General features: G+C 46.8%; 1 protein-coding gene across 1 annotated transcript in view; it reads right to left on the bottom strand.

The window, feature by feature from the left end:
• Nucleotides 1-24,564, bottom strand: part of EXOC4 (exocyst complex component 4) — a 367,177-nt gene that overhangs the window by 129,172 nt on the left and 213,441 nt on the right. The window contains exon 10 of the mRNA XM_087935338.1: nt 18,667-18,763. Within this exon, the coding sequence (XP_087791464.1) occupies nt 18,667-18,763 (97 nt within the window). The remainder of the gene's footprint in view (nt 1-18,666; nt 18,764-24,564) is intronic.

Genomic DNA, 24,564 nt, shown 5'->3' with positions numbered 1-24,564 from the left:
TGCTTGATAAAATCTTAGTGTCGGGATTCCGGCAGTTGCCCCCATTTAAATCACGAGTCTCGTGCCAAACTTCCAAAACTTCAAAAGGATTTATTGGGAGTTCCCATGTCCGGCACTGCCTCGGTGTAGCCAACTCTTGAGACACACAATTCATTGTCCCCCTTGACCCTGGTTTTCCCTCCACCCCTCTGGGTGTGTCTTAATTCATATTCTCCAATGGGACACCTCCATAGCTCAGAGTCGTCAACCATGCTTTCCTGTTAGATTTTTGCATGGCAGAAACTTCGCTCACCTAGTTACAACCTCTGAAAAACGATGCATGGAATGCACTTTCGATTTCAAGCTGCCGCATTGCTCTTTCAAACCCCCTTTCCCCCCTCTCCCTTTCTGTTGGCAACTATAAAACAGCCATAAAAAAACAGTTTTATGAGTTGACACTTAGTAAGGCCACATCCGGAATACGGCATCCAGTTTTAGTTAGCACAATACCAAAAAACAAAAAAAAAGATATTGAGAGTTTGGGAATAAGTGCAGGGAAAAGCAACTAAGATGATTCAAGGCCTGAAGGCTATATATATATATAGAGAGAGAAAACCCGAATAACCAAAGATCCACATACAAATACCCGCGAGAACCTCAGAAAACATATATACATATATATATATACCGCAAGGTTATTCGGGTTTTCTCCTGCAAGCTCACATCACTCTGAGAAGCACAGAGCCGAAGACAGAAGCCTGAAGATGATGAATGAGACTTCATCGAAACGTTGCCTAGATACTGCCAATCTTACGCGGGAGAAAACCCTAATAACCAAAGATAAATATATATAAAAAAGGATTTGGGTTTGGCCAGCCTACAGAAAAGGACTAGTGAGGGACATTGTAGCAGTCTTCCAGTATTTGAGGGGCTGCCCCAAAGAAGAGGTGGGGTCAAGCTATTCTACAAAGCACCCGAAGGCAGGACAAGAAACAATGGATGGAAACTCATCCAGGAGAAAAGCAATCTGGAATTAAGGAGAGACTTCCTAACAGGGAGGACAATTAACCAGTGGAACACCTTGCCACAAGAAGCTGTGATTGCTCCATCCCTGGAGGGTGATGACCGAATTGTTATTTCCATTTACTGGATATGCTTGTGGCACAAGTAGACTTACAGTTATTTGTTTAGAGGTTCTGCAAAGTTACAAAGGGGCGGAAAAGGTGACGTACAACCAATCCACGTAGGTACAACCCGCCAATCCCCACAGTCAGGTGATCAAAATGGCTCTTGGCAATCGGCCAAGCGTAGCTCTCGGGGGCCTCACCTAGGAGCCCGAGACGTGGGGCTGGTTAGCCCCCTCAAAAAGGCCCCCCCCTTCGTTTTTTCACTGATTTTAATGGTGCTTCAAATCATCCTTTCCTCCTCTATTTTTTTAAATTATAGATTGCTTTTATATATAGATTTATACATAGATTGCTTTTATAGTTTCACATTTTATTGTACGCTGCCCAGAGTCCCTCCTCTGAGGGAGATGGACCGTTCATAACCATGACAAATATGTCAATAAATAAACGCCCTAGGAACTCAAGTGAAGTTTTGGACACTATAGGAAATGGAAGTGTTGTTCAAATCATTAAAAAAAAATGATCCATAAAGTTCATATAGATAATTTAAGATGATGAACATACATAAAACTCCTTCCTTCTCCTATTTTCCCCACAAGAACAATCCTGTGAAGTGGGTTGACCTGAGAGAGAGGCCCAAAGTCACCCAGGTTGGCTCTCATGCCTAAGGCAGAACTAGAACTCACTGTCTCCTGTTCATTGGTGCAATTTCACGAAGGCTGCTTTCATGCATAAAGTGTGATTTGAACTTACCAACTCCTGGTGATTAGCTTAAAATCGCCCAGGTGATTTTCAGGCCTAAGGCAGGACTAGAACTCCTTGTCTCCTGGTGACTGACCCAAAGTTCCCTGACTGTCTTTCTTCCCTAAACTGGGACTAGAACTCACCGTCTCCCAATGATGGGCCCTAAGTCACTCAGATGGCTTTCATGCCTAAGGTGGAACTAGAACTCATCATCTCCCAGTGACAGGCCATAAGTTACCCAAATGGCTTTCATGCCTAAGGCAAAACTAGAACTCACCATCTCCTGGTGATCGGCCCAAAGTCACTCAGATGGCTTTCATGCCTAAGGTGCAACTAGAACTCACTGTCTCCCAATGATGGGCCCAAAGTCACCCAGATGGCTTTCATGCCTAAGGTGCAACTAGAACTCACTGTCTCCCAATGATGGGCCCAAAGTCACTCAGATGGCTTTCATGCCTAAGGTGGAACTAGAACTCATCATCTCCCAGTGACAGGCCATAAGTTACCCAAATGGCTTTCATGCCTAAGGCAAAACTAGAACTCACCATCTCCTGGTGATCGGCCCAAAGTCACTCAGATGGCTTTCATGCCTAAGGCGCAACTAGAACTCACTGTCTCCCAATGATGGGCCCAAAGTCACCCAGATGGCTTTCATGCCTAAGGTGCAACTAGAACTCACTGTCTCCCAATGATGGGCCCAAAGTCACTCAGATGGCTTTCATGCCTAAGGCGCAACTATAACTCACCGTCTCCCAATGATGGGCCCAAAGTCACTCAGATGGCTTTCATGCCTAAGGCGCAACTATAACTCACCGTCTCCCAATGATGGGCCCTAAGTCACTCAGATGGCTTTCATGCCTAAGGTGGAACTAGAACTCATCATCTCCCAGTGACAGGCCATAAGTTACCCAAATGGCTTTCATGCCTAAGGCAAAACTAGAACTCACCATCTCCTGGTGATCGCCCAAAGTCACTCAGATGGCTTTCATGCCTAAGGCGCAACTAGAACTCACTGTCTCCCAATGATGGGCCCAAAGTCACCCAGATGGCTTTCATGCCTAAGGTGCAACTAGAACTCACTGTCTCCCAATGATGGGCCCAAAGTCACCCAGATGGCTTTCATGCCTAAGGCGCAACTATAACTCACTGTCTCCCAATGATGGGCCCAAAGTCACTCAGATGGCTTTCATGCCTAAGGCGCAACTATAACTCACCGTCTCCCAATGATGGGTCCTAAGTCACTCAGATGGCTTTCATGCCTAAGGTGGAACTAGAACTCATCATCTCCCAGTGACAGGCCATAAGTTACCCAAATGGCTTTCATGCCTAAGGCAAAACTAGAACTCACCATCTCCTGGTGATCGCCCAAAGTCACTCAGATGGCTTTCATGCCTAAGGCGCAACTAGAACTCACTGTCTCCCAATGATGGGCCCAAAGTCACCCAGATGGCTTTCATGCCTAAGGTGCAACTAGAACTCACTGTCTCCCAATGATGTGGCCCAAAGTCACTCAGATGGCTTTCATGCCTAAGGTGGAACTAGAACTCATCATCTCCCAGTAACAGGCCATAAGTTACCCAAATGGCTTTCATGCCTAAGGCAAAACTAGAACTCACCGTCTCCTGGTGATCGGCCCAAAGTCACCCAGATGGCTTTCATGGCTAAAGTGGGACTAGAACTCACCGTCTCCCAATGATGGGCCCTAAGTCACCAAGGTGGCTTTCACACCTAAGGCGCAACTAGAACTCACTGTGTTTGGGCCCTAAGTCACTCAGATGGCTTTCATGCCTAAGGTGGAACTAGAACTCATCATCTCCCAGTGACAGGCCATAAGTCACCCAGATGGCTTTCATACCTAAAGTGGGACTATAACTCACCGTCTCCTGGTGATTGCTCCAAAGACACCCAACCGGCTTTCATGCCTAAGGTGGGACTAGAACTCACTCTCTCCTGGTGATTGGTCCTAAGTCACCCAAATGGCCTTCATGGCTAACGTGGGACTAGAACTCACTTGTCTCCCAGTGACCGGCCCAAAGTCACCCAGGTGGCTTTCGACACATGACTAGAATTCCGAGTCTCCTTGTTTCTATCCTGGATGTGGATGGACGCAGCCACTGCGTACTGTGACCTGGGGATTTTATTGAAGGGTAGAGCCAGGAGAACATGATCTACTAGGTGTTGGAAGAACAATTTCCTCCCGCTAGCCTTCTGTCTTGCGCTCATTCCTTTCACTGTGGCCGGAAGCGAAATTCCATTTTCCAGGCGCTTCGAATGTTTCCCCAAGCGGCAGGGCTGAGAGGCCTCTGCACCTGCCTCCCTTTACGTGAAAAGCACCCTGCGAACAACCTGACTTCAAGGAAGAACCACGTTCATTTATAACCACCGCCACCACAACTTCATTCGCTCTTGTGGGAAGCCGACAATACGACCCGTTGTCATTTGAGAAAAAGGACCTTTCTCCTGAATTGTTCCGGTTTGATAGGATTCCAAATTGTAAAAGCCGAGCGGCGCGGTTTTAATGTCACTCTAATATTTAGACTCATTTTAACTTATTTATACAACTCAGGCTGCAGGGGGGTGGGGGGCTTTCTCCTTTCTGCAAACAGGAGGGAAATGAGTGGCCCAGAGGCATATCAAAAGCGCTGCCCTTTATTTTTATTTTTTATTTTTTTTAAATGGCATTTTAGGCACGAATTCTTAGAAAAGCACTTAGAGGTAATGAAGTGGGTATTCTGTGATGCTTTTTAGACTGGAGAAAGCGTCCTCTATTAAGCTTTCCATATTGAAGGAAATATGGGATGAGAATTCTGCCGCAGAAAACCCTTTTGTTATTACAGGAAAAAAATAAACAGAATTAGAAAAACAGAAAGACAGAGTCGGAAGGGGTCTTGGGAGGTCTTCTAGTCCAACCCCTTGCTCGGGCAGGAGACCCTATATCATTTCATACAAATGGATGTCCAGACTCTTCTTAAAAATCGCCAGTGTTGGAGCACCCACAATTTCTGGTGGCAAGCTGTTCCACTGATTAATTGTCCCCAATTTCAGGAAATTCCTCCTTAGTTCTGGGTTGCTTCTCTCCTGGATGAGTTTCCACCTGTTGCTTCTTGTCCTGCCTTGGAGGTGCTTTGGAGAATAGCTTGGCTCCCTCTTCTTTGGGGTGAGCCCCTCAAGTATTGGAAGACTGCTATCACGTCACCCCTGGTCCTTCTTTTCATTAAACTAGCTTTACCTGGTTCCTAATTTTTAGGCCAATTACAGTACGGAAAGACAAAAACCTTAACAGAAAAGAAGATGCTTTCGATTCAAAGTTTGAAAGGCGCTTTGCCGTGTGGGAGGACAGGGATAGTGTATCGTGAAAGGTGTGCATTTCTTCGCAACAATCTCCCATCAAATGCAACCCTGGTGAAGGAGGCAGCTGCTTTAATGAGGTCTAAACAAATGCTTCCTCCGGGCTCACGGATGCTCCAAACTAACTCCATGTTTTCGAATCCAGGGGAAAGCTGAATATCTTATGGAAGTTATCCACACCAGGCCACAAGAGGTAATTTAACCAAATAATTTAGGAGAAAGTAGTAGAAAGGAGAGAATATTTGTAACTTTGTAGCTCAGGGTTGAACTGGGCTGGGGTGTGGGGGGCGGTCCTAGGTGCTTTCTGAGCTTGGTGGCTTTCTTGAAGACATTTCATGACCCAAATAGGTAACATCATCAGTGTTAGAAGAGAGTGTGGTTTGGGGGAAGGAGGAGGAGGAGGACTGTGGGGTCCTTGATGCTCTCAGATTGGTTGCTTTCTTGCAGACGTTTCATGACCCAGCTAGGTAACATCATCAGAGCTAGAAGAGACTGAGGTTTGAGGAGGAGGAGGAGGAGGAGGAGGAGGAGGAGGAGGAGGAGGAGGAGGAGGAGGAGGAAGAAGAAGAAGAGGAGGACTGTGGGGTCCTTGATGCTCTCAGATTGGTTGCTTTTGTTGCAGACGTTTCATGACCCAGCTAGGTAACATCATCAGAGCTAGAAGAGACTGAGGTTGGAAGAGGAGGAGGAGGAGGAGGAGGAGGAGGAGGAGGAGGAGGAGGAGGAGGAGGAGGAGGAGGAGGAGGAGAGAACGACTGTGGGGTCCTTGGTGCTCTCAGACTGGTTGCTTTTGTTGCAGACGTTTCATGACCCAGGTAGGAAACATCATCAGTGCTAAAAGGGAATGGGATTTGCTCTTTGTGTAAAATAGAATAACAGAATAAGTTTGATGGTCTTCTAGTCTAATTTATATACAAGATGCTTGCCCGTCACTATCAGTGGGAGTGTTCTTGACTTATATTTTAGGGGACTGGAGACTAAAACATACGAAGAACTGTTACAAGAACTAGGCCTGACTAGTCTGGTGAAGAGAAGGACCAGGGGAGACAGGATAGCAGTCTTCCAATATTTGAGGGGCTGCCACAGAGAGGAGAAAGGAGTCAAGCTATTTTCTAAAGCATCCGAAGGCCAGACAAGGAATAATGGATGGAAACTGAACCAGGAGAGATTCAACCTGGAAATAAGGAGAAACTTTCTGACAGGGAGAACAATCAACCCATGGAACAGAAGTTGTCCTCGGAAATTGTGGGAGCACCATCACTTGAGATCTTCAAGAAGAGATTGGACTGGCCTCTGTAAGAAATGGTGTAGGGTCTCCCGCTTGGGCAGGAGGGGGTTGGACTAGATGACCTACACGGTCCCTTCCAACTCTGATTATGTATTATCTGTTATATTTCTTGTTTTTTAAAAAAACAGTATAAAATGATAACATAAAGCATACGTAGTTTGGGCTTGTATGCTACCAGGTAAATAAGCTGAATTAGTTTTTAGTGGGTTTTGGTTTTTTTTGAAAAATGAAAAGATTCCGATAGAGGAAGAAGTGATCGTGAAAATATTGGAATATGCAGAAATGAATAGATTAACATTGGCAATTAAAGAACAAGAAGAAGCGGAATATTATATGATATGGTATTTATTTTAGAAATGGTTGGAAAATAAAGTAAGAAGCTAAATGAATATTGTTATCATGATCAGATATGTAAGGTTGAGTGGGTTTTAATATGAAGGTAATCATAGTAAGAAATGTATACTAAATATAAACATTTGCACAAGATATATGCACCCAGTCGACCCACTGTATAACTGAAAGTTGGATTTGTTGTCAAACAAACTAAAAAATATTTAATTTAATTTTTTTTTTTAAAAAAAAAAAGCTGAATTAGGAATGGAAAGACGGGTAAATGCTTCAGCCAAACACTGAAGATTCCTTCAATCTGGGTCCTTGTAAAAGTCACTTTGCTGTGTGAGCAATAAATTTCCAATCGGGTGCAAATTTCACCTTGCCTGCTCAACGTAAAAAAAAACAAAAACCCATGAACCACAAAGATTTATTTGAAAAAACGCTTTTGGCTATGAAAGCGAGCCAAGAATTGCTGCCTCGACAGAAGAGAGAAGGGTGTCAAAAATCCTCTCGCTCTTGAACGCGACCAGCTAAAACCCAACAACAATTCCCCCCACTGTAACTGTCACAACCTCTTTAGCAGATGTGTCAAAATGTGTATATTATTTAGTCTTGTGCCCAAGTTAGGTTTGGAGTGGGGGGGTACGGGGGGGTGGAGAAGAAGGGCCTGGAGACGAGGCCGACCGGTGACAGGCTGTCCTGATGGACAGAAACATCGTTGCAAAAATCCAAACCCGACGGCGCCTCGCAGGACCGCGAGACGGGAAATGAGACGAATGTTTTTGGGCAGTGCGCACCAGTGCTATGATGTCTCAAAGCTATCCTGGAAGTCACCTATCAGCCAGAGGAAGGAGAAGTTTACTGGCTGAGGGGAGGAAATCGGCAGCTTCACCTGAAGGGTTGTCATCAGCTGTCACCTCTAATAATGTATGTGCGGCAAAATTGTCAGCTCTCGGAAAGCTTTAACAATGTCACATGAGTGAAAATTCCACCCCCAGCCCCCCCTTTATGCTGTCACCAGACGTCTGGGTTGTCTCCATAATGACATGTTTCACAATCAGTTAGCAACATTTTATACTTTCTTTTAAAGGAAAACATCCATCCATCCACCTACCTACCCACCTACATTTCTATCCATCCATCTCTATCGTGTATCTCTGTCTTTCTCCATTGCATTTATATCTATTTCTATATCTATCTATCTCTATCCATCTCTACCAATCCATCTCTATTATATATCTGTCTACCTTCATCTATCACTATATCTATCCATCTATTCATCTCTATTGTATATCTATCTATTTCCATCTATCATATCTATCTTTCAATCCATCAATCCACCTCTATCTCATGTCTATCTATCCATCTATCTCTATCTATCCATCCATTCACCCATCTATCCATCTCTACTGTATATCTCTATTGTATGTACATCTATCGTATATCTATCTATCTATCTATCTATCTATCTATCTATCTATCTATCTATCTATCATATCTATCTATCATCTATCCATCCATCTCTATTGTATCTATTTCCATCTATCATATCTATCCATTTATCCATGTCTACAATATATCTATCTGTCTGTCTATCTATCTATCTATCTATCTATCTATCTATCTATCTATCTATCTATCTATCTATCTATCTATCTATCTATCTATCTATCTATCTATCTATCTATCATATCTATCTATCATCTATCCATCTATCTCTATTGTATCTATTTCCATCTATCATATCTATCCATTTATCCATGTCTACAATATATCTATCTGTCTATCTATATCTATCTATCTATCTATCTATCTATCTATCTATCTATCTATCTATCTATCTATCATCTATCCATCCATCCGTATTATATATCTATCTATTTCCATCTATCATTTCCATTTATCATATCCATCCATCCTTCCATCCATCCATCCATCCATCCATCCATCCATCTCTATCATATGTCTGTCCATTTATCTCCGTCTGTCTGTCTGTCCCTCTATCTATCATATCTATCTATCTATCTATCTATCTATCTATCTATCTATCTATCTATCTATCTATCTATCCATCCATCCATCCATCCATTCCTCCATCTATCCATCCATCCATTCCTCCATCCATCCATCACAGACAGACTTAATCACACATTTCAGCTAGGTGAGTCCTAGAACAAGCCAAGCCCCAAAAGCACTAGGCAATACCTGGAACCTGGCACTCAGACAAACCCCCCCATCAACAGGCACATAGATATAAACAACGGCTACATACACGAAGTCAATGAGCCCCTTTTGCCCTTCCCTCCTCCTCCTCCCTGCCTTGCAACTGTTCTTAATTGCCATTTGACGCTGATGAACCATAACTGATGCTGACATCGTCCAACTGCCTCGGTCCAAAACGCCCAACCGATTATTACTTCTGGCATTTCCGCCATCTGAAAACACAATCGTTTCACTGTCTCCGGTTATTTTATTGCCTTCCCTCCCCTGGCCCCAGGATGGCAGACATCTGTTATCCAACTGCCTGCTAATAAATATACTTCACAAAAACATATAATTATGTTGAAGAGCCACGTGGCTTTGACAGAAGAGGAACATTCCGGGATGTCAAAGAAATGCGTTGCCGGTCTGCTGAAAGGGACGAGGCTCCTAAGTGCACGCGCCCGTGCATAACTTTGGTTTAATTGCATTACTTTTGCACTGATGGTGAACACCTGGCAGGCTCTTCACAAACAGAGCAACACGAAACTTGAAAAAAGCAGCGACCGACCCTTTCTTCTCCTCCTTCGTTTCTGAAATTCCTTCCTTCTCCAATACTGAGTAAACAGAATAAGGGACCTTGGGAGATTTTCTAGTCCAACCCCCTATTCCAGCAGGAAACCCCTATACCAATGGTGGTTCATCTTTTGGGGCTCCTGTGCCAAAAATGGTGTGCACGTCAGCACGCGCGCACTTGCATGCCAGCACCCAGAATGCAATGTATGCCCCCCCACGCCGCCTGCGCATGCATGTCCAATCCCCCTCGCCTCCACCACCCACCTTACCTGCACTGTGCCTCACAGCTGATTTTTGGATAGTTTGAGGCCTTTTTTGGCCCCCCCAGAGGCTTGAAAAAAGCCTCTGCAAGGCTTTTCAGGTAGAATAATAGGCCCGTTTTGTCACTTCCTGTAATACCGGAAGTGACGAAACGGGCCTATTATTCTACCTGAAAAGCCTTGCAGAGGTTTTTTCCAAGACTCTGGGGGGCCAAAAAGGCCTCAAACCAGCCCAAAAATCAGCTGTGAGGCGCAGTGCATGTGCAGTGAGGTAAGTTTGCCTGCGGCTCGCATGCCGACACAAATGGCCACTTGTGGCAAATGTGCCATAGGTTCGCCATCACAGTCCTATCCCGTTGCGGCCCAATGGCAGTCCCTCAAAGACTGCTATCATGCTCACTCTAAGTGAACCCTAAGAAAAGAAGGACTTGGGATGACACGATAAGCAGCCTTCCAGTATTTGAGGGGCTGCCCCAGAGAAGAGGGGGTCCACCTCTTCTCCAAATCCCCTGAGGGCAGGACAAGAGGCAACGGAGGGAAACTCATCAAGGAGAGAAGCAACCGAGAACTTTCCTGACAACGAGAACAATTGATCAGTGGAACTGCTTGACTCCAGAAGTTGTGGGTGCTCCAACATTGGCGGTTTTAAAGAAGAGACTGGACAGCCATTGGTCTGAAATGGTATAGGATTTCCTGCTTGAGCTGGGGGGGGGGGTTGGACTAGAAGGCCTCCTAAGGTCCCTTCCATCTCTGTTATTCTGTTTTGCCCCGTGACCAGGAGAACGTGGTATGCCCTACCATTCGCAGCAAGGCAATCAGCCCAGCCTGCAACGGACGCAGCGGCTTTCCATCAAAAGACCCTTTCTGCTTCTCCTTGAAAAGAAGCTCGAGAGGATGGTGCCTGTCACAAAAAGCATTTTTCTTCTCCTGAGCGGTTATTGATGTACTGCTCAGGGAAAAAAGGGAGGGGGGGAAAAAGGTATGTTAAGATGTAGGAAATGCTGCCTTTTCCTCCCAGTGTGACAAGTCTATTGTGCAACGGAGAGGGAGGGAGGGAGGGAGGGAAAGAGAGACAGGGACAGAGAAGAAGAAGAAGAAGAAGAAGAAGAAGAAGAAGAAGAAGAAGAAGAGGAGGGAGGAGGAGGAGGAGGAGGAGGAGGAGGAGGAGGAGGAGGAGGAGGAGGAGGAGGAGGAGGAGGAGGAGGAGGAGGAGGAGGAGGAGGAGGAGGAGGAGGAGGAGGGAGTGAGTATAGGTAGATGGATGATTGGATGGATGGATGGATGGATGGATGAAGAGAGAGAATGGATTGATGGATGGATGATAGAGAGAATCGATGGATGAATGGATGGATAGATAGAGAGGGAGGGAGGGAGGGTAGGTGGATGGATAGCTGAGAAACAGATGAGAGAGGATAGATGAATGGATGACAGATAGAGGTGTGAGAGAGAGAGATGGAAGGAAGAGATAGGTGGATCATTGGATGGGTGGATGGATAGAAGACAGAGAGAGGGAGGCAGGGAGGATAGATAGATGGATGGATGGATAAATGGATGGATGGATGGATGAGAGAGGGATGGAGGGAGACAGAAGATAGATGGATAGACGGATGTTTGGATGGATAGATAGATGGATAGATGAGAGGAAGAATGGACGGATGGATGGATAGATAAGACGAGAAATAGATGAGAGAGACAGAGAGGATAGATGGATGGACGATAGATAGATGTGTGTGAGAGAGAGGGAGGGAAAAGATAGGTAGATGGATGATTGGATGGATGGATGGATGAGAGAGGATGGACAGATAGGTAGATGAGAGAGAGGGAGGGAGAGAATGGATAGATAGATGGAGGGATGATTGGATGGGTGGATGAGAGAGAGGATAGACTGATGGTTGATGAGAGAGAGGGAGGGAGGGAGGGAGGAGAGAGAGAGAGAGAGAGAGAGAGAGAGAGAGAGAGAGAGAGAGAGAAAACCTTCCGCTACAAATTCTGCCCTAACCGTTGTTAATGTTGCGCATTATTTCCTGGCGCCTAGCCTTCAAGCTGCTAACGCGACCCAAGCAGGGTGTAGGAACTGCTACTCCAGCTGCCAAACAAGGAGAAAGAGAAAAAAAAGAAAACCCAAAACTACTCCGGGTATTTTTCACCACGCCTTGCCTGCGTTTGGACTGTCAAGCCGCGCAGAGAAGATCTGATCGCTCATGACAAGCTGACAAGAAACGCTCGAGACAAACCGCCAGAACTACACGCCGCAGCAAAACGCTCATTTTGCAGAAAGAGGGGAGGTGGGGGGGGTCTCCCCCATCCCCGTCTCCGAGAAGGATTTGCCTTCCCTGTCACAACGCGGCGGCTGACAACTTTGTGAAACGCGCTCGCAAGACGGCGAGGGTGGGCCGAGGCTGCCATTGTTAGTGGCGAGCACTTCGCCGGAGTTGAAGAATCACAACCGATCGCTTGTCATCCGGCTTTTCTTTCACCACGCAGTCCGCGGGTCTCTCTCCGAATCAACACGGTTTTTTTTTCTTTTTAAAAGTAAGGAAAGGGGGAGGAGAAGAGGAGGAGGAGGAGGAGGAGGAGGAGGACGACGACAACTATGGAATCCTTGGGGCTCTCTGAGCTTGGCGGTTTTCTTGCAGACATTTCATGACCTGACTAGGGAGCATCATCAGTGCTACATGAGAGTGAGGCTTGTGGGAAAGGAGGAGGAGGTGGAGGAGAAAAAAAAAGGAAGGAAGGAAGGAAGGAAGGAAGGAAGGAGGGAGGGAAGGAAGGGACTGTGGGGTCCTTGGTGCTCTCTGAATTTGGCTATCTTCTTGCAGACATTTCATGACCTGACTAGGTAACTTCATCAGCACTAGAAGTGAGCGAGGTTGGAGGAGGAGGAGGAGGAGGAGGAGGAGGAGGAGGAGGAGGAGGAGGAGGAGGAATGACTGTGGGCTCCTTGGTGCTCTCTAAGCTTGGTGGCTTTCTTGCAAACGTTTCATGACCCAACTAGGTAACATCTTCAGTGCTAGTGTGGGTTGTGGAGGAGGAGGAGGAGGAGGACTGTGAGGTTCTGGATGCTCTCTGTTTTCTTGCAGACATTTCATGATCCAACTAGGTAACAACATCAGTGCTAGAAGGGGGTGGGGTTTTGAAAAGAGGAGGGGGAGGAGGAGGAGGAAGGGGGGGGAGGAAGAGAAGGAGGCAGCTGTGAACTGAATTAAGCTTCTTGCATGAGAAGCGAAACGTCTACAAAGAAAAAAATCAAAAAGTCCAGTTGCTTCTTGAGGGAAAAAAAAGGCACTTTGGGATTCTCGGGGAACTTCGATCACGCGTTTCTAGAGAGACATTCCCCGAGGATGGGGCTTCAGCGCGAGTCCGAAACCTCGCCAGACTAAATCTCTGCTCCCGGTGACCCGATCCTACAACGCGTCTATTCACCTTCATTCGTGACAGACCCTCCCGGCTTAGATCCAATCTGCTTTTGTTGCTAAGAGTCAACGCACCCGCTCGACGGCACGTCAATCGATCAAACCACGATCTTCTTTAAAAACCCCAAAGGATTTTTTTTTTGAACTCGGGTCCCAGAATTCATCCCCTTCAATTTAACGACCCCGTAAATCCCTCGTGGGGTGGAGTCTGAGTAAACCGGATGGAGCTAGCAGAGTGTTTGGCCGGATGCCCTTCCTGTCACCAGTGCTGAGTCTCCCGCTCCCCCCCCACACACAGATCTTTTCTCAAGTGCGTCCAGAGAAGAGAAATAGATCTGCCTCGACCTAGGATCGAACTCACCGCCTCCTGATGGTGAGGCGAGAGCCCTCACCTCTAGGCCACCGCACCACGACTCGGGGCCCAGAATTAAATAGCCCCAAAGTAAAAGGAAAGTGTGCAAGAAGATGAGAAAACCCATTCACAATTGAACAGGAGAGCCGCCGCCGCCGCTGTTTCAGACACTGATGATGGAAATAAAATTAATCATCGCGGGCGGGAAGACACAAGCGGGGAGATTAAAGCCCAACCGGTACTTTATTAAGCTTCCCATCTTCCATCTTCCTCAGCTGAGATATTTGCAAGGCCTAGCAGGCCCCCCCGATGAGTTAAGAATTTCTCGTGCCTTTTAATAATTGACGCTCTGCTTGGGAAGACAGAAGAGGCTTCGTTGGAGGGGCCCGAAAACCTGTTTATCAAGAAACCAGCTTAGCTTGCAGGCGACGGCTGGAGTGTTCGGGCTGGGCTGCTTATTAATCATCGCGGGCAGCAAATCATAAACCATTTTTGCTGCCAGCCGCCCTCAAACGTTTCTCCGCTCCTGATCAATAATGAATGGCGTGGTTGGCAGCCAAAGGGGTTGCAGAAAGTCAAACCCCCAAAACGGCCAGAAATGCAACCCCGAAGGAAGGCAAGGGAGGGCATGGGCCCCATCCAGTTAGAAGGAAAGAGACGGGAGGGCTAGATTAGTAAAGTAAGAGGTTAACGGAGTTGGAAGGGACCTCGGAGGTCTTCTAGTCCAACCCCATGCTCAAGCAGGAAACTCTATAACCCGCGATGGCGAACCGGAGCCATTTGTGCCGGCATGTGAGCGAACTTACCTCACTGCGCATGTGCACACAGCTCACAGCTGATTTTCGGCCGGCTTGAGGCCTTTTTCAGCCTCCCAAAGGTTTGAGGAAGGCTTCTGCAGGCCGAAAACTAGGCCCTCTTTTTCCGAAAATACCGGAAGTGACCAAACGGGGCTCGTTTTCGGCCCTGCAAAGCCTGCAGAAGCCTTCCTCAAGCCTCTGGGAGGCTGAAAAAAGGCCTCAAACCCGCTGAAAATGAGCTGTGAGGTGCAGTGAAGGGGGTGGCGGAGGTGGGTGGGGATTGCGCGCGCATGCGTAGGGGGCGTGGGGGGTTGCACCGTTGCCTTCTGGGGGCTGGCACGCAAGTGCGCGCGCAATTTTGGGCACAGGAGCCCCAAAAGATTAGCCACCTCTGCTCTATACCGTTTCAGACAAATGGTTATCCAACCTTTTTTTAAAAAATGTCCGGTGTTGGAGCATTTACAACTTCTGGAGGGCAAGTTGTTCCACTGGTTAATTCCTCTCACTTTCAGGAAATTATTCCTTAGTTCCAGGTTGCCTCTCTTCTTGATGGACTTCCATCCATTGCTTCTTGTCCTGCTTTCGGATCCTTTGGAGCAGTGGCCCCCAACCTTTTTTGTCCCACGGCCCGGTACCGGCATCACAAAATGATCCACGGACCGGTACCGGCATCAGCACGCGCGACCAAGGCAAGGGGAGCTGAGCGACCGGCCAGCCAGCCGTCCCCCGCTTCTCCCCGCCACCTTCAACTCCTCCTTTGTACCTTTGTCGATGGGCTTTTCGGGCTCTTTCTTAATCTCCTCGTAACGCGAGACTCCACCGCCACCGGGACGGCTCTTCGTTCGAAGCCGCCCCTCCCCGACGAAACTAAGGCACGAGGATTCCTTCAGCGCCCAAACGCCGCTTTCCAACCGACGACTGACAAGCTCATCCGGAAGCACTTTCTCAAGCGCCGTCGAAACAAGATGCTGGCGCCTACTTCTTTGCGGCCCGGTAAAAAATGATCCACGGACCGGTACCCATCTGGGGCCCGGTGGTTGGGGACCACTGCTTTGGAGTGTAGGCTGACTCGCCCCCTTCTTTGGGGCTGTCCCTCAAATACTGGACTACGGCTATCATGTAACCCTGAGTCCTGTGGTGGCGAGCCTATGGCATGCGAGCCACAGGTGGCACACAGAGCCCTCTATGTGGGCATGCATGCCGTCGCTCCAGCTCAGCTCCACCACCACACATGCGCGCATGCCTCCCACGGGTCTCTGCCATGCATGCATGGGGGTGAGGCGCATGCCTGGGGGGGCATGTGTGCACGAGGGTGGCGCACACATGCTGGAGGGATGTGTCTTGCATTTTGGGTATGCACGCATGTGTGCGCGCTTTGGGCACTCGGGGGCCACAAGGTCCTAGATCACTGTCCTAGTTCTTTTATTAAAGTAGACATACCCAATTCCTTCAACCGTTCTTTGTATGTTTTATCCTCCAGTCCCCTAATCCTCTTTGTTGCTCTTCTCTGCACTCTTTCTAGAGTCTCAACATCTTTTTTATAGTGTGGTGACCAAAATTGGATGCAGGATTCCAAATGTGGCCTTACCAAGGCCTTATAAAGCGATATTGACACCTTCACGCGATCTTGATTCTATCCCTCTGATAATGCAGCCTAGGACTGCGTTAATTTCTAAAATGTAACACTCAGCTGTCGTTGTAAAAAGGAAATAAAAGTCAGGCAGATATTTAATACCAATGCATGGGTGGATTTCAACTCCCAGAATCCCCAGCCGAATGCTTTAAGTTGAATGGACTCCCACTCCCAGAATTCCCCAGCCAGCAGGCTTTGAGGTGGGTGGGACTTCAATTCCCAGAATTCCCCAGCCAGCAGGCTTTGAGATGGGTGGGATTTCCACTCCCAGAATTCCCCAGCCAGTTTGTTTTAAGATGGGTGGGACTTCAACTCCCAGAATTCCCCAGCCAGTTTGTTTTAAGATGGGTGGACTTCCAAAATTCCCCAGCCAGCATGCTTTGAGATGGGTCGGACTTCAACACTCCCAGAATTCCCCATTCAGCAGTCTTTAAGATGGGTGGGACTTCCACTCCCAGAATCCCCAGCCAGCATGCTTTAAGTTGGATGGACTCCCACTCCCAGAATTCCCCAGCCAGCAGGCTTTGAGGTGGGACTTCAATTCCCAGAATTCCCCAGCCAGCATGCTTTGAGATGGGTCGGACTTCAACACTCCCAGAATTCCCCAGCCAGCATTAAAGTTCTTCGAAAGAAGGATATGTAAGTATCCTTTACATAAGGAGCCATATAAAAGCATATGGCCTAGACTAGAGCAAGGGTAGGCAATTCTGGGAGGGAATTCTGGGAGTTGAAATCCACAGAAGTTGCCATAGTTGCTCACACCAGGCCTCAAATTTGGATTGAACCATCATGGCTGACATGACTGTACAAGACCTTCCCATTCCTGTTGATGGTTGGTTGGCTGACAGACGGAAGGATCTATCAGCGTTTGGCATTTCCTACTCAAATCTCCTGCAATCTTGTTTTCTGTTTATTTGTTTGCATTGCATTGTGTTCATCGTTGCTGATACTGTTTTAATTCTTGTAACTCTGCCCAGAATCACGCAAAGCGAGATGGGGGAGGCCATATAAACTTACTGAATAAATATGTTGCATTTGAATACTTACAAGAGTAATCGTTATTGGGGAAAGTCACTTGTTTGTATCTTAAAAAGCACGCTCGGAAAGCCATTAGCCTTATTATGATTAAGTTGCACAGTTGGGCAGAAGTTTAGACTGGATTGCCATTTTAATTGAACTATCGAGTACTTCCCAGAGGCCTGAGATTGGAAGATGTTTCCTTTGATGGTCACCATCACCATCATCCAAATAAATTAAGAAAAGAGGGGAAAAAACACACCTTCTGAGGCACCCACCCCAAAAGAAACAACCCTAGAGAACCTGAAATTAAATGCTGGGAGCTAAAGTAAAACATCCACGTGGGTTTTGAAGAAAGCATAAAAGAAACTTCCTGTCTTCTGAGTTTTCTACAAACATTGTCCCCGAATCCTTAAGCCCAGGTATGCAACCATAAAGGCTACCTAGCTACTTGATGTTCTCGCGCTTTCCAATGGAAGAAAAGGGTTTGAGATACGGACGGATACAACGTCACATTACGTGGCTTTTGCAATAAACAGCCCAGAGATACGCCAAAAAGAAATGGAACGTCCAGACAAACCCAGTAAAAAATGTGATATATTTATGCATTTATATTATAATTGTGTATCTATATCTATATTAATATCTATAACATTTTTCTATTCATCCATCCATCCTCTCTCCCTATCTATCTTTCTCTTTAACTATCATTTATCTCTTTCATCTATCTATTATCTATCTATCTATCTATCTATCTATCTATCTATCTATCTATCTATCTATCTATCTTTTTCTATCTCTTTCATCTATCAATCTATCTCTGTCTATTATCTATCTATATCTATCTAGCATCTACCTATCTATTTCTATTTCTATCTCTATCTGTCTTTCTGTGTGTGTGTTTCTACCTACCTACCTACCTACCTACCTATCTCTATATTTGTCTGCCATCTATCTCTATATCTACAGTTATCTTTCTGTCTTTCTCTTTCTCTCACTATGTCTGTCTGTCTGTTTATATATCTCTCTCTCTACATCTATCTATCTATCTATCTATCTACCTACCTACCTACCTACCTACCTACCTACCTATCATCTACCTATTTGTCTGTCTACCTATCTATCTTGATGTTTATTTATATCTATCTACAGCTATCTTTCTCTGTCTTTCTCTTTCTCTCTCTGTCTGTCTGTTTATATCTATCTATCTATCTATCTATCTATCTATCTATCTATCTATCTATCTATCTATCATCTATCTATCTCTATTTTTGTCTGTCAACCTATCTATCTCTATGTCTATCTATCTACAGCTATCTTTGTCTTTCTCTCTCTATGTCTGTCTGTCTGTTTATATATATTTCTCTCTCTCTATTTCTCTATTTCTCTACTTCTCTCTGTCTGTCTGTCTATCTATCTATCTATCTATCTATCTATCTATCTATCTATCTATCTATCTATCTCTGTCTATCTAATCTATCTATCTACCTACCTACCTACCTACCTACCTACCTACCTCCACACACATATATTGTACATACATTGTCCGTCTGTCTGTCTGTCTCTCTCTCTATGAGAAAGGAAGTGGGCGGGGGTTTACCTCAGAAGGGGGTGGAAGATGACTGTGATATTCCGGGCTCCAGGCTTGCAGACAAACTTCGTCCCGCCCCCTTCGATCAAGTTGTCGTCGGGATCTCCTTAAAAGGACAAAAATAACATTAGGAACCCAGGTGCTGATTTGCAGGCAATTTTGTGGGTTTTTTTTTAAAAAAAAAACAATTTCTAGGTTTAAATCAATGGGTTCACCTGGTGTATTGCCAGATGATCTACAAATCCCCCCCCCACCCGCGCAACCTGCCCGGATTACAAGCCTACTCGGATTCTTCTCCAAGACAAACACATGGACATCTCACAAAGCAAACCTATTTTCATTTGGGTTCAACGGAACTGTAGTCAATATAAGGACAGGTGCGTTTGGGCGGGGGGTGGGGGTGGTTTTGCCCAGGTGGGCATATTTGGAATTTGGAAGTACCTTCATGGGTGAGGTCACCTTACCTTCCCGTCTCCAATTTATCTGGCTGTTCTGTTTTTTTCTGACAGCCAAACACAATTCCAAGCAATACTATGAAGCTGTATCTGGCCAACAGATATATAAAAATTCTAAGAAAACTGAAGATATTCGGAGGAGGAGGAGGAGAGGTGGGGAAGAGAATGAGGTACAGGAAGAGGAAGGAGGAGGATGGGGAGGAGGAGGAAGATGGGAGGAGGAGGAGGAGGAGGATGGGGGAGGAGGAGAAGGAAGGGGAGGATTGGAGGAGGAGGAGAAAGAAGGGGAGGGAGAAGAGGATGGGAGGAGGAGGAGAAGGATGGGAGGAGGAGGAGGGATGAAAAGAAGAAAGGAAGGAGCAGAGGAAGGGGATGTGGGAGGAGGAGGAAGAGGAAGTGGAGGAAGAAGAGGGAGAAGGGAGAGGAAGGGAGAGGAGGATGGGAGGAGGAGGAGGATGGGAGGAGAGGAGGATAAGGAAGAAATGAGAGGAAGAGGGGGGAGAAGGGAGAAATAAGAGAAGGATGGGAGAAGGAAGGGGGATGGGGAGGAGGAGGAAGAGGAAGGGAGGAGGAAGAAGATGGGAGGATAGGAGGAGAAAGAAGAGGAGGATGGGAAGAGGAGCAGGAGGGAGGAGGAAGATGGGAGGAGGAGGAGGAGGAGGAGGAGGGAGGAGGAGGATGAGGAGGAGGAGGGGGAGGGGAAAGAAGACGATAGGAGGAAGAGGAGGAGGAAGAGGAGAAGGATGGGAGGAGGAGAGGAAGAGGAGGAGGGGAGGAGGAAGAGGAGGATGGGAGGAGGAGAGGAAGAGGAGGAGGAGAGGAGGAAGAGGAGGATGGGAGGAGGAGGAGGAGAAGGAAAAAGAGGAATAACAACCTACCAAGTGTGCTTTGATTTTATTTTATTTTTTTTAAACCGCCAAAGGAATCAATTATGGTTGTCAATATGGAACGGAAGAAAGACGTCATCCTGCAGAGCCCTTTTCATTCTCCCTAAAGTCTTCCAGGGGGGTGGAGAAGCAACTTAACAGTGACCTCTTTATGTTTTTTGGTTTTTTTTTTTAAAAAAAAACAGGCTGTAATTACAGATCACGCACGTCTCCCCGTTAGGCTCCCCCCCCCCAAGGAAAAGCACGTGCAACAATTCCACTCCCTTATCCACCAAGGTGCCCACACAACAGAAACTCAGTAGGAAATTGGGGGTGGGAGGGAGGGAAATGGGTTTGTTGGAAAACAATTGTTGATTCTCAGCGTGGGATGAGGAGGCGCGTTTCCCGGCCTGATTTACCCGAGGGCCCATTTAAGCCTCCGGGTGCAGAATGTGCTGAGAAATAGAAGGCAGAAGGCAAAGGAAAACAAGGCAATTTTCCTAGAGTGACTCATCCGGTATAAATCAGTATTATTGGGAGTGATAGATTTGAGGATGAAGAACTACTAGAGCAACTTCACACACACACACACCCCTTTATAATTAAATAAATCCATTTCCTTTCCCAGGAACGTCAGCTGCGGAGAGCTGCCCAATCGATCCTTTCGTTATTTAATTGCGGTGAAACCTGATTGTCATGTTTTTGCATCTATGTGTTCTGACCAAGGCTTCCCGAGGCTGTAATTAAGCTCACGCTTAGTCCAAACAACTCTTGTTTTATTTCGTTGCTGGGAATTATGTGCATTCCCAGCCGGTAATGAGTCCCTCGAGATAAGCACCCACCTTTCTCTCCTTTGAATTGTTACCAACAACAGAAGTGCAAAATGAAATAAATAAATAAAAAAACCCAACCAAAGTACAAAGTCCACACAGAGCTTCAAGGTTTAATCCGAACAGAGCGAGCGACGTTGCTTCCTGCAAAGGCTCCTGTCCCTTTGCATCTCCTTTATATCATATGGGAGGGCCAATCACCTCCAAGCCTTACACCCGGAGTTGCCCCTTTTGTCTCAGCTGCTCTTGCCTTCTGGCAGCTCTGTGCATATGCGCACTGGGAACAGGCTCCCCTTGTTCCTCTGCCTCGCTGCTGCCAGGCTCTGGAGGCAGCACATAACTCCCAGATGGTCCTGGCCCCATCTCTGCATCGAACGCAGGACCCTCATCAGAATCCTCCCCAGACTCCCGGACTGGTCCCCATTCTTCCCCACTATCCGATTCCACTCCCGTCTGCACAGGCTGCTGGCGAACCACAACACTATGCCGTTTTAGTATTGCAAGCTGCTTGGAGTTGCTGGAAAAATTGAGACGGAGGCGCATATAAAAGTAATCCATAAATCAATAGAATTGGTTGGGAGTAAGTCAGGGGTATCAAACTCGATTTCATGGAGGGCCGCATCAGGGTTGTGTTTGAGCTCAAGGGGCCGGGGTGGATGTGGGATGTCACTTATGTTGGGGGAGCCTGTGGTGGCCCGAGAACTCTGCTAGCAAAAATGGGGTTCCCGAGCCCCATTTTCAGCTGGGATGGTCTCCTGCAACCTCTGCTGGCAAAAACAGAGCTCAGGAGGGCCATGCACGGCCACGCACGGTCCTCTCGAGTTTTGTTTTTGACTGTAGCGGCTTCCTGAAACCCTCTGCCAGCGAAAACGGAGCTCAAGAGGGACACACACTGTCACACAGGGCCCTCCCGAGCTCTGTTTTTGGCTGGGACGGCCTCCTGCAACCCTCTGCCAGCGAAAATGGAGTCAGGAGGGCCACATATGGCCACTTATGATCCTCTCGAGCCCCATTTTTGGCTGGGACGGCCTTCTGCAACCTTCTGCCAGCAAAAACGTAGCTCAGGAGGGCCACACACAGTCACACACAGCCCTCCCGAGCTCCGTTTTAGGCTGGGACGGCCTCCTGCAACCCTCTGCCAGCGAAAACTGAGTGCAGCCCTCCTGAGCTCCGTTTTCATTGGCTGAGGCACCACGGGCCGGTCCTTCGCTGTTTCTAGGACAGCCCTGCGGGCCAGATCTAAATACCCCCAACAGGCTGGATCTGGCTCATGGGCCTTGAGTTTGACACTTCTGGTGTAAATGCTTTAACACAGAGGTTGCCAACCGCCATATCTGTGGAGCAGCAGCAGGCCGCCATGATATGCCAAAAACTGGGCCGCGCCAACAAGCGAGGCCCAATCCGTGGGATGCAGGCAGCATGCGAAACCACACACCTTCCAGTCTGCAGGAAAAAAACCTCTCTCTCTACAGAACTTGTTGTGAAGTAAGAGAAGCGGTCATTAAGTGAATCCAGGCTTCCTCCATCGGCTTTGCTGGCAGGAAGCTAGCTGGGAAGGTCACAAACAATGATCACCCAACCGTGGGATGGTGTAACCATGATCAATACACACCAGTTGCCGAGCATCTGAATTTGATCACGCTGACCGTGGGGACACTGCAATGGTTGTAAGTGCAAGGATCAGTTGTAAGTCACTTACAACTCATCGTAACTTCGAACAGTCACTAATGTAGCTATTGTGAGCTGAGGACTTGGCTGTATTTAGGTTCAGCAACACATCATCCCTCTTGTTCTAATTTATTCATTTCTACTGTCACCACTTCAACCAAAGCCAATGTTTTATCGTGCATGGATTGGCTTCTGAAATATAATTTTACGGTTGGCTATTTGGTCAGTTTCTGCTTCCCAACCTCAACCCCTATATTCCATCTTAACCACGACTCTCCCGATAGGCCATTGTTTCAAATTCTCTAAATCCTGAATGCTGGGAGCGGCTGTTTAATATTTTAAAGCCACTCCATCTGTTTCAGGAGGGAAAAATAAAATAAAATAAAATAAAAAAATGAAGAATAGCCCTGCCTGCTTTCATTTTTGTAAGGTCGGAGGGTCAATTTCACTGTCATTTATCATCTGATAAGTGAGATATATCATGTCTCAAACATAATCAAATATACGTTATATATAATACAATCAAAGGCCTAGATATAGACGTGCGCACAAGCACGCGGGCTCTTCTCAGATCCATAATCGGTTTTAAAAAATGTAAAGTTTTCTTCCAAGCCAGGATGATGAATGAGTTTGTCACATCTCGTGTTTATTACTTGGGGTTGGCTCCCGAAAAATCCCCAGTGCACCAAATGCACAAAAATGTCGCGGCGCACGCGCTGTTGCGGTACGGGCCTTGATTCCGACACAAACTCCACGGGGAAAATGTTGCCAGGCTGTTCATCTTGATGGGAAATGAATCTAATACGTACAAGAAGGGAACGTTACATCCGGAAGCCTTTCAGAGACGGTTACGATGCCGGTTCGCTCCGGTTCGAGCGATCTGGTAGCGCCGGTCAGGAGTGAAGTGCGTACCCACAGAACCGGTAGTAAAAAATATGTTGAGTTCCACCACGGAAGCATTTGTCATATTCGTGTTTGCATTGCAGACTATGAGAAAAAAGGCTGCAAAAGTGATCTCCTGTCTCTGGGATACAAGCAGCGTGTCAGCTTCGGAAGTCGTATTAGCACCAGGCGCTTCCACGCTGCGACTTTCTTGAGCCTGGGAAAATGGGAACGGGGGAGTTTCTTGGAGTGTATGTGGTTAGACAGAAGAGCATTCTTCTTCTAAGTCAAGGTCATTGTCATGTCCCTGTTGGATTCTGATTCCGAGGGAGAGGTGGAACAGCAGGGAGTGGGAGGGTGGCTCCGGTGGCTGTGGAGGAAACAGAAGAAAGGTACAAACCCGATGGGCATTGAGGCCCACCCCTCTTCATCGTAGGGCACGCGGGGAGGAACAGAGAAGGGAACAATGTGAGTTGCATTGCATGGTTTACGGGGAGGCAAGGGCCCTGATCCCCTTCATTGGCTGCAGCTGGGAAGACTTTTTAAAAGGGCCAACTGCGCACGGCAAAGTTGCTGGAAGCAAAGCGTTCAAATTATTCTGCTTTGTCAAGTCTTATCTGAGTCCTGGCGTCCTCCTAAGTGTGTGTAGTTTGTTATCTTTGGACGTCATCAATCCCTTATCCTGCCCTGTCTCATGAATTGCTGCAGTGTTGGTTTTTATTTATAATTTATATGTATTTTGAGTTTGGACGGAATTCTTGGGAGAGTTAATTTCTCCAGCCGATGATAACTGGACCTTGGGGGCCAAGTTGGAAGATTTAAAGGGACTTTGCCAATTTTTGTGACTTTGTTGCTTTTGTGCCACGCCCCTTTGGGTCATCACAGTCATGTTATTTCTGTCTCAAGTTGGGACGGATGGTGATTGGGGCATGTGATCTGATGATGAGCGCAGAGGATAGATTTGTAATGTTTTACTTATTGCAAGGAAATCCAGAACTTTCAGATTCTAGATTTCCCCCAGATGTGCCAGTTTTACTACTGAAACAAAAAAAGAACTTTTGAGAGGATGTCTGTCCTGGAGTTATTTGTTGGAGTGGAGATTTTCTGGAACATTGACGCAGCAGTCATTAAATGAATCCGTCACCAAGCGACTGACTTTCCAATATGTGACCCTGGGGAATGCCACAAAGGCCGTAACTGTGATTA

Source organism: Pseudonaja textilis, chromosome 5, assembly GCF_049901715.1.
Source record: "Pseudonaja textilis isolate UNSWEBS1 chromosome 5, rPseTex1.2, whole genome shotgun sequence".
NCBI lineage: Eukaryota > Metazoa > Chordata > Lepidosauria > Squamata > Elapidae > Pseudonaja > Pseudonaja textilis.
This window is presented reverse-complemented; position numbering and strand designations above follow the sequence as displayed.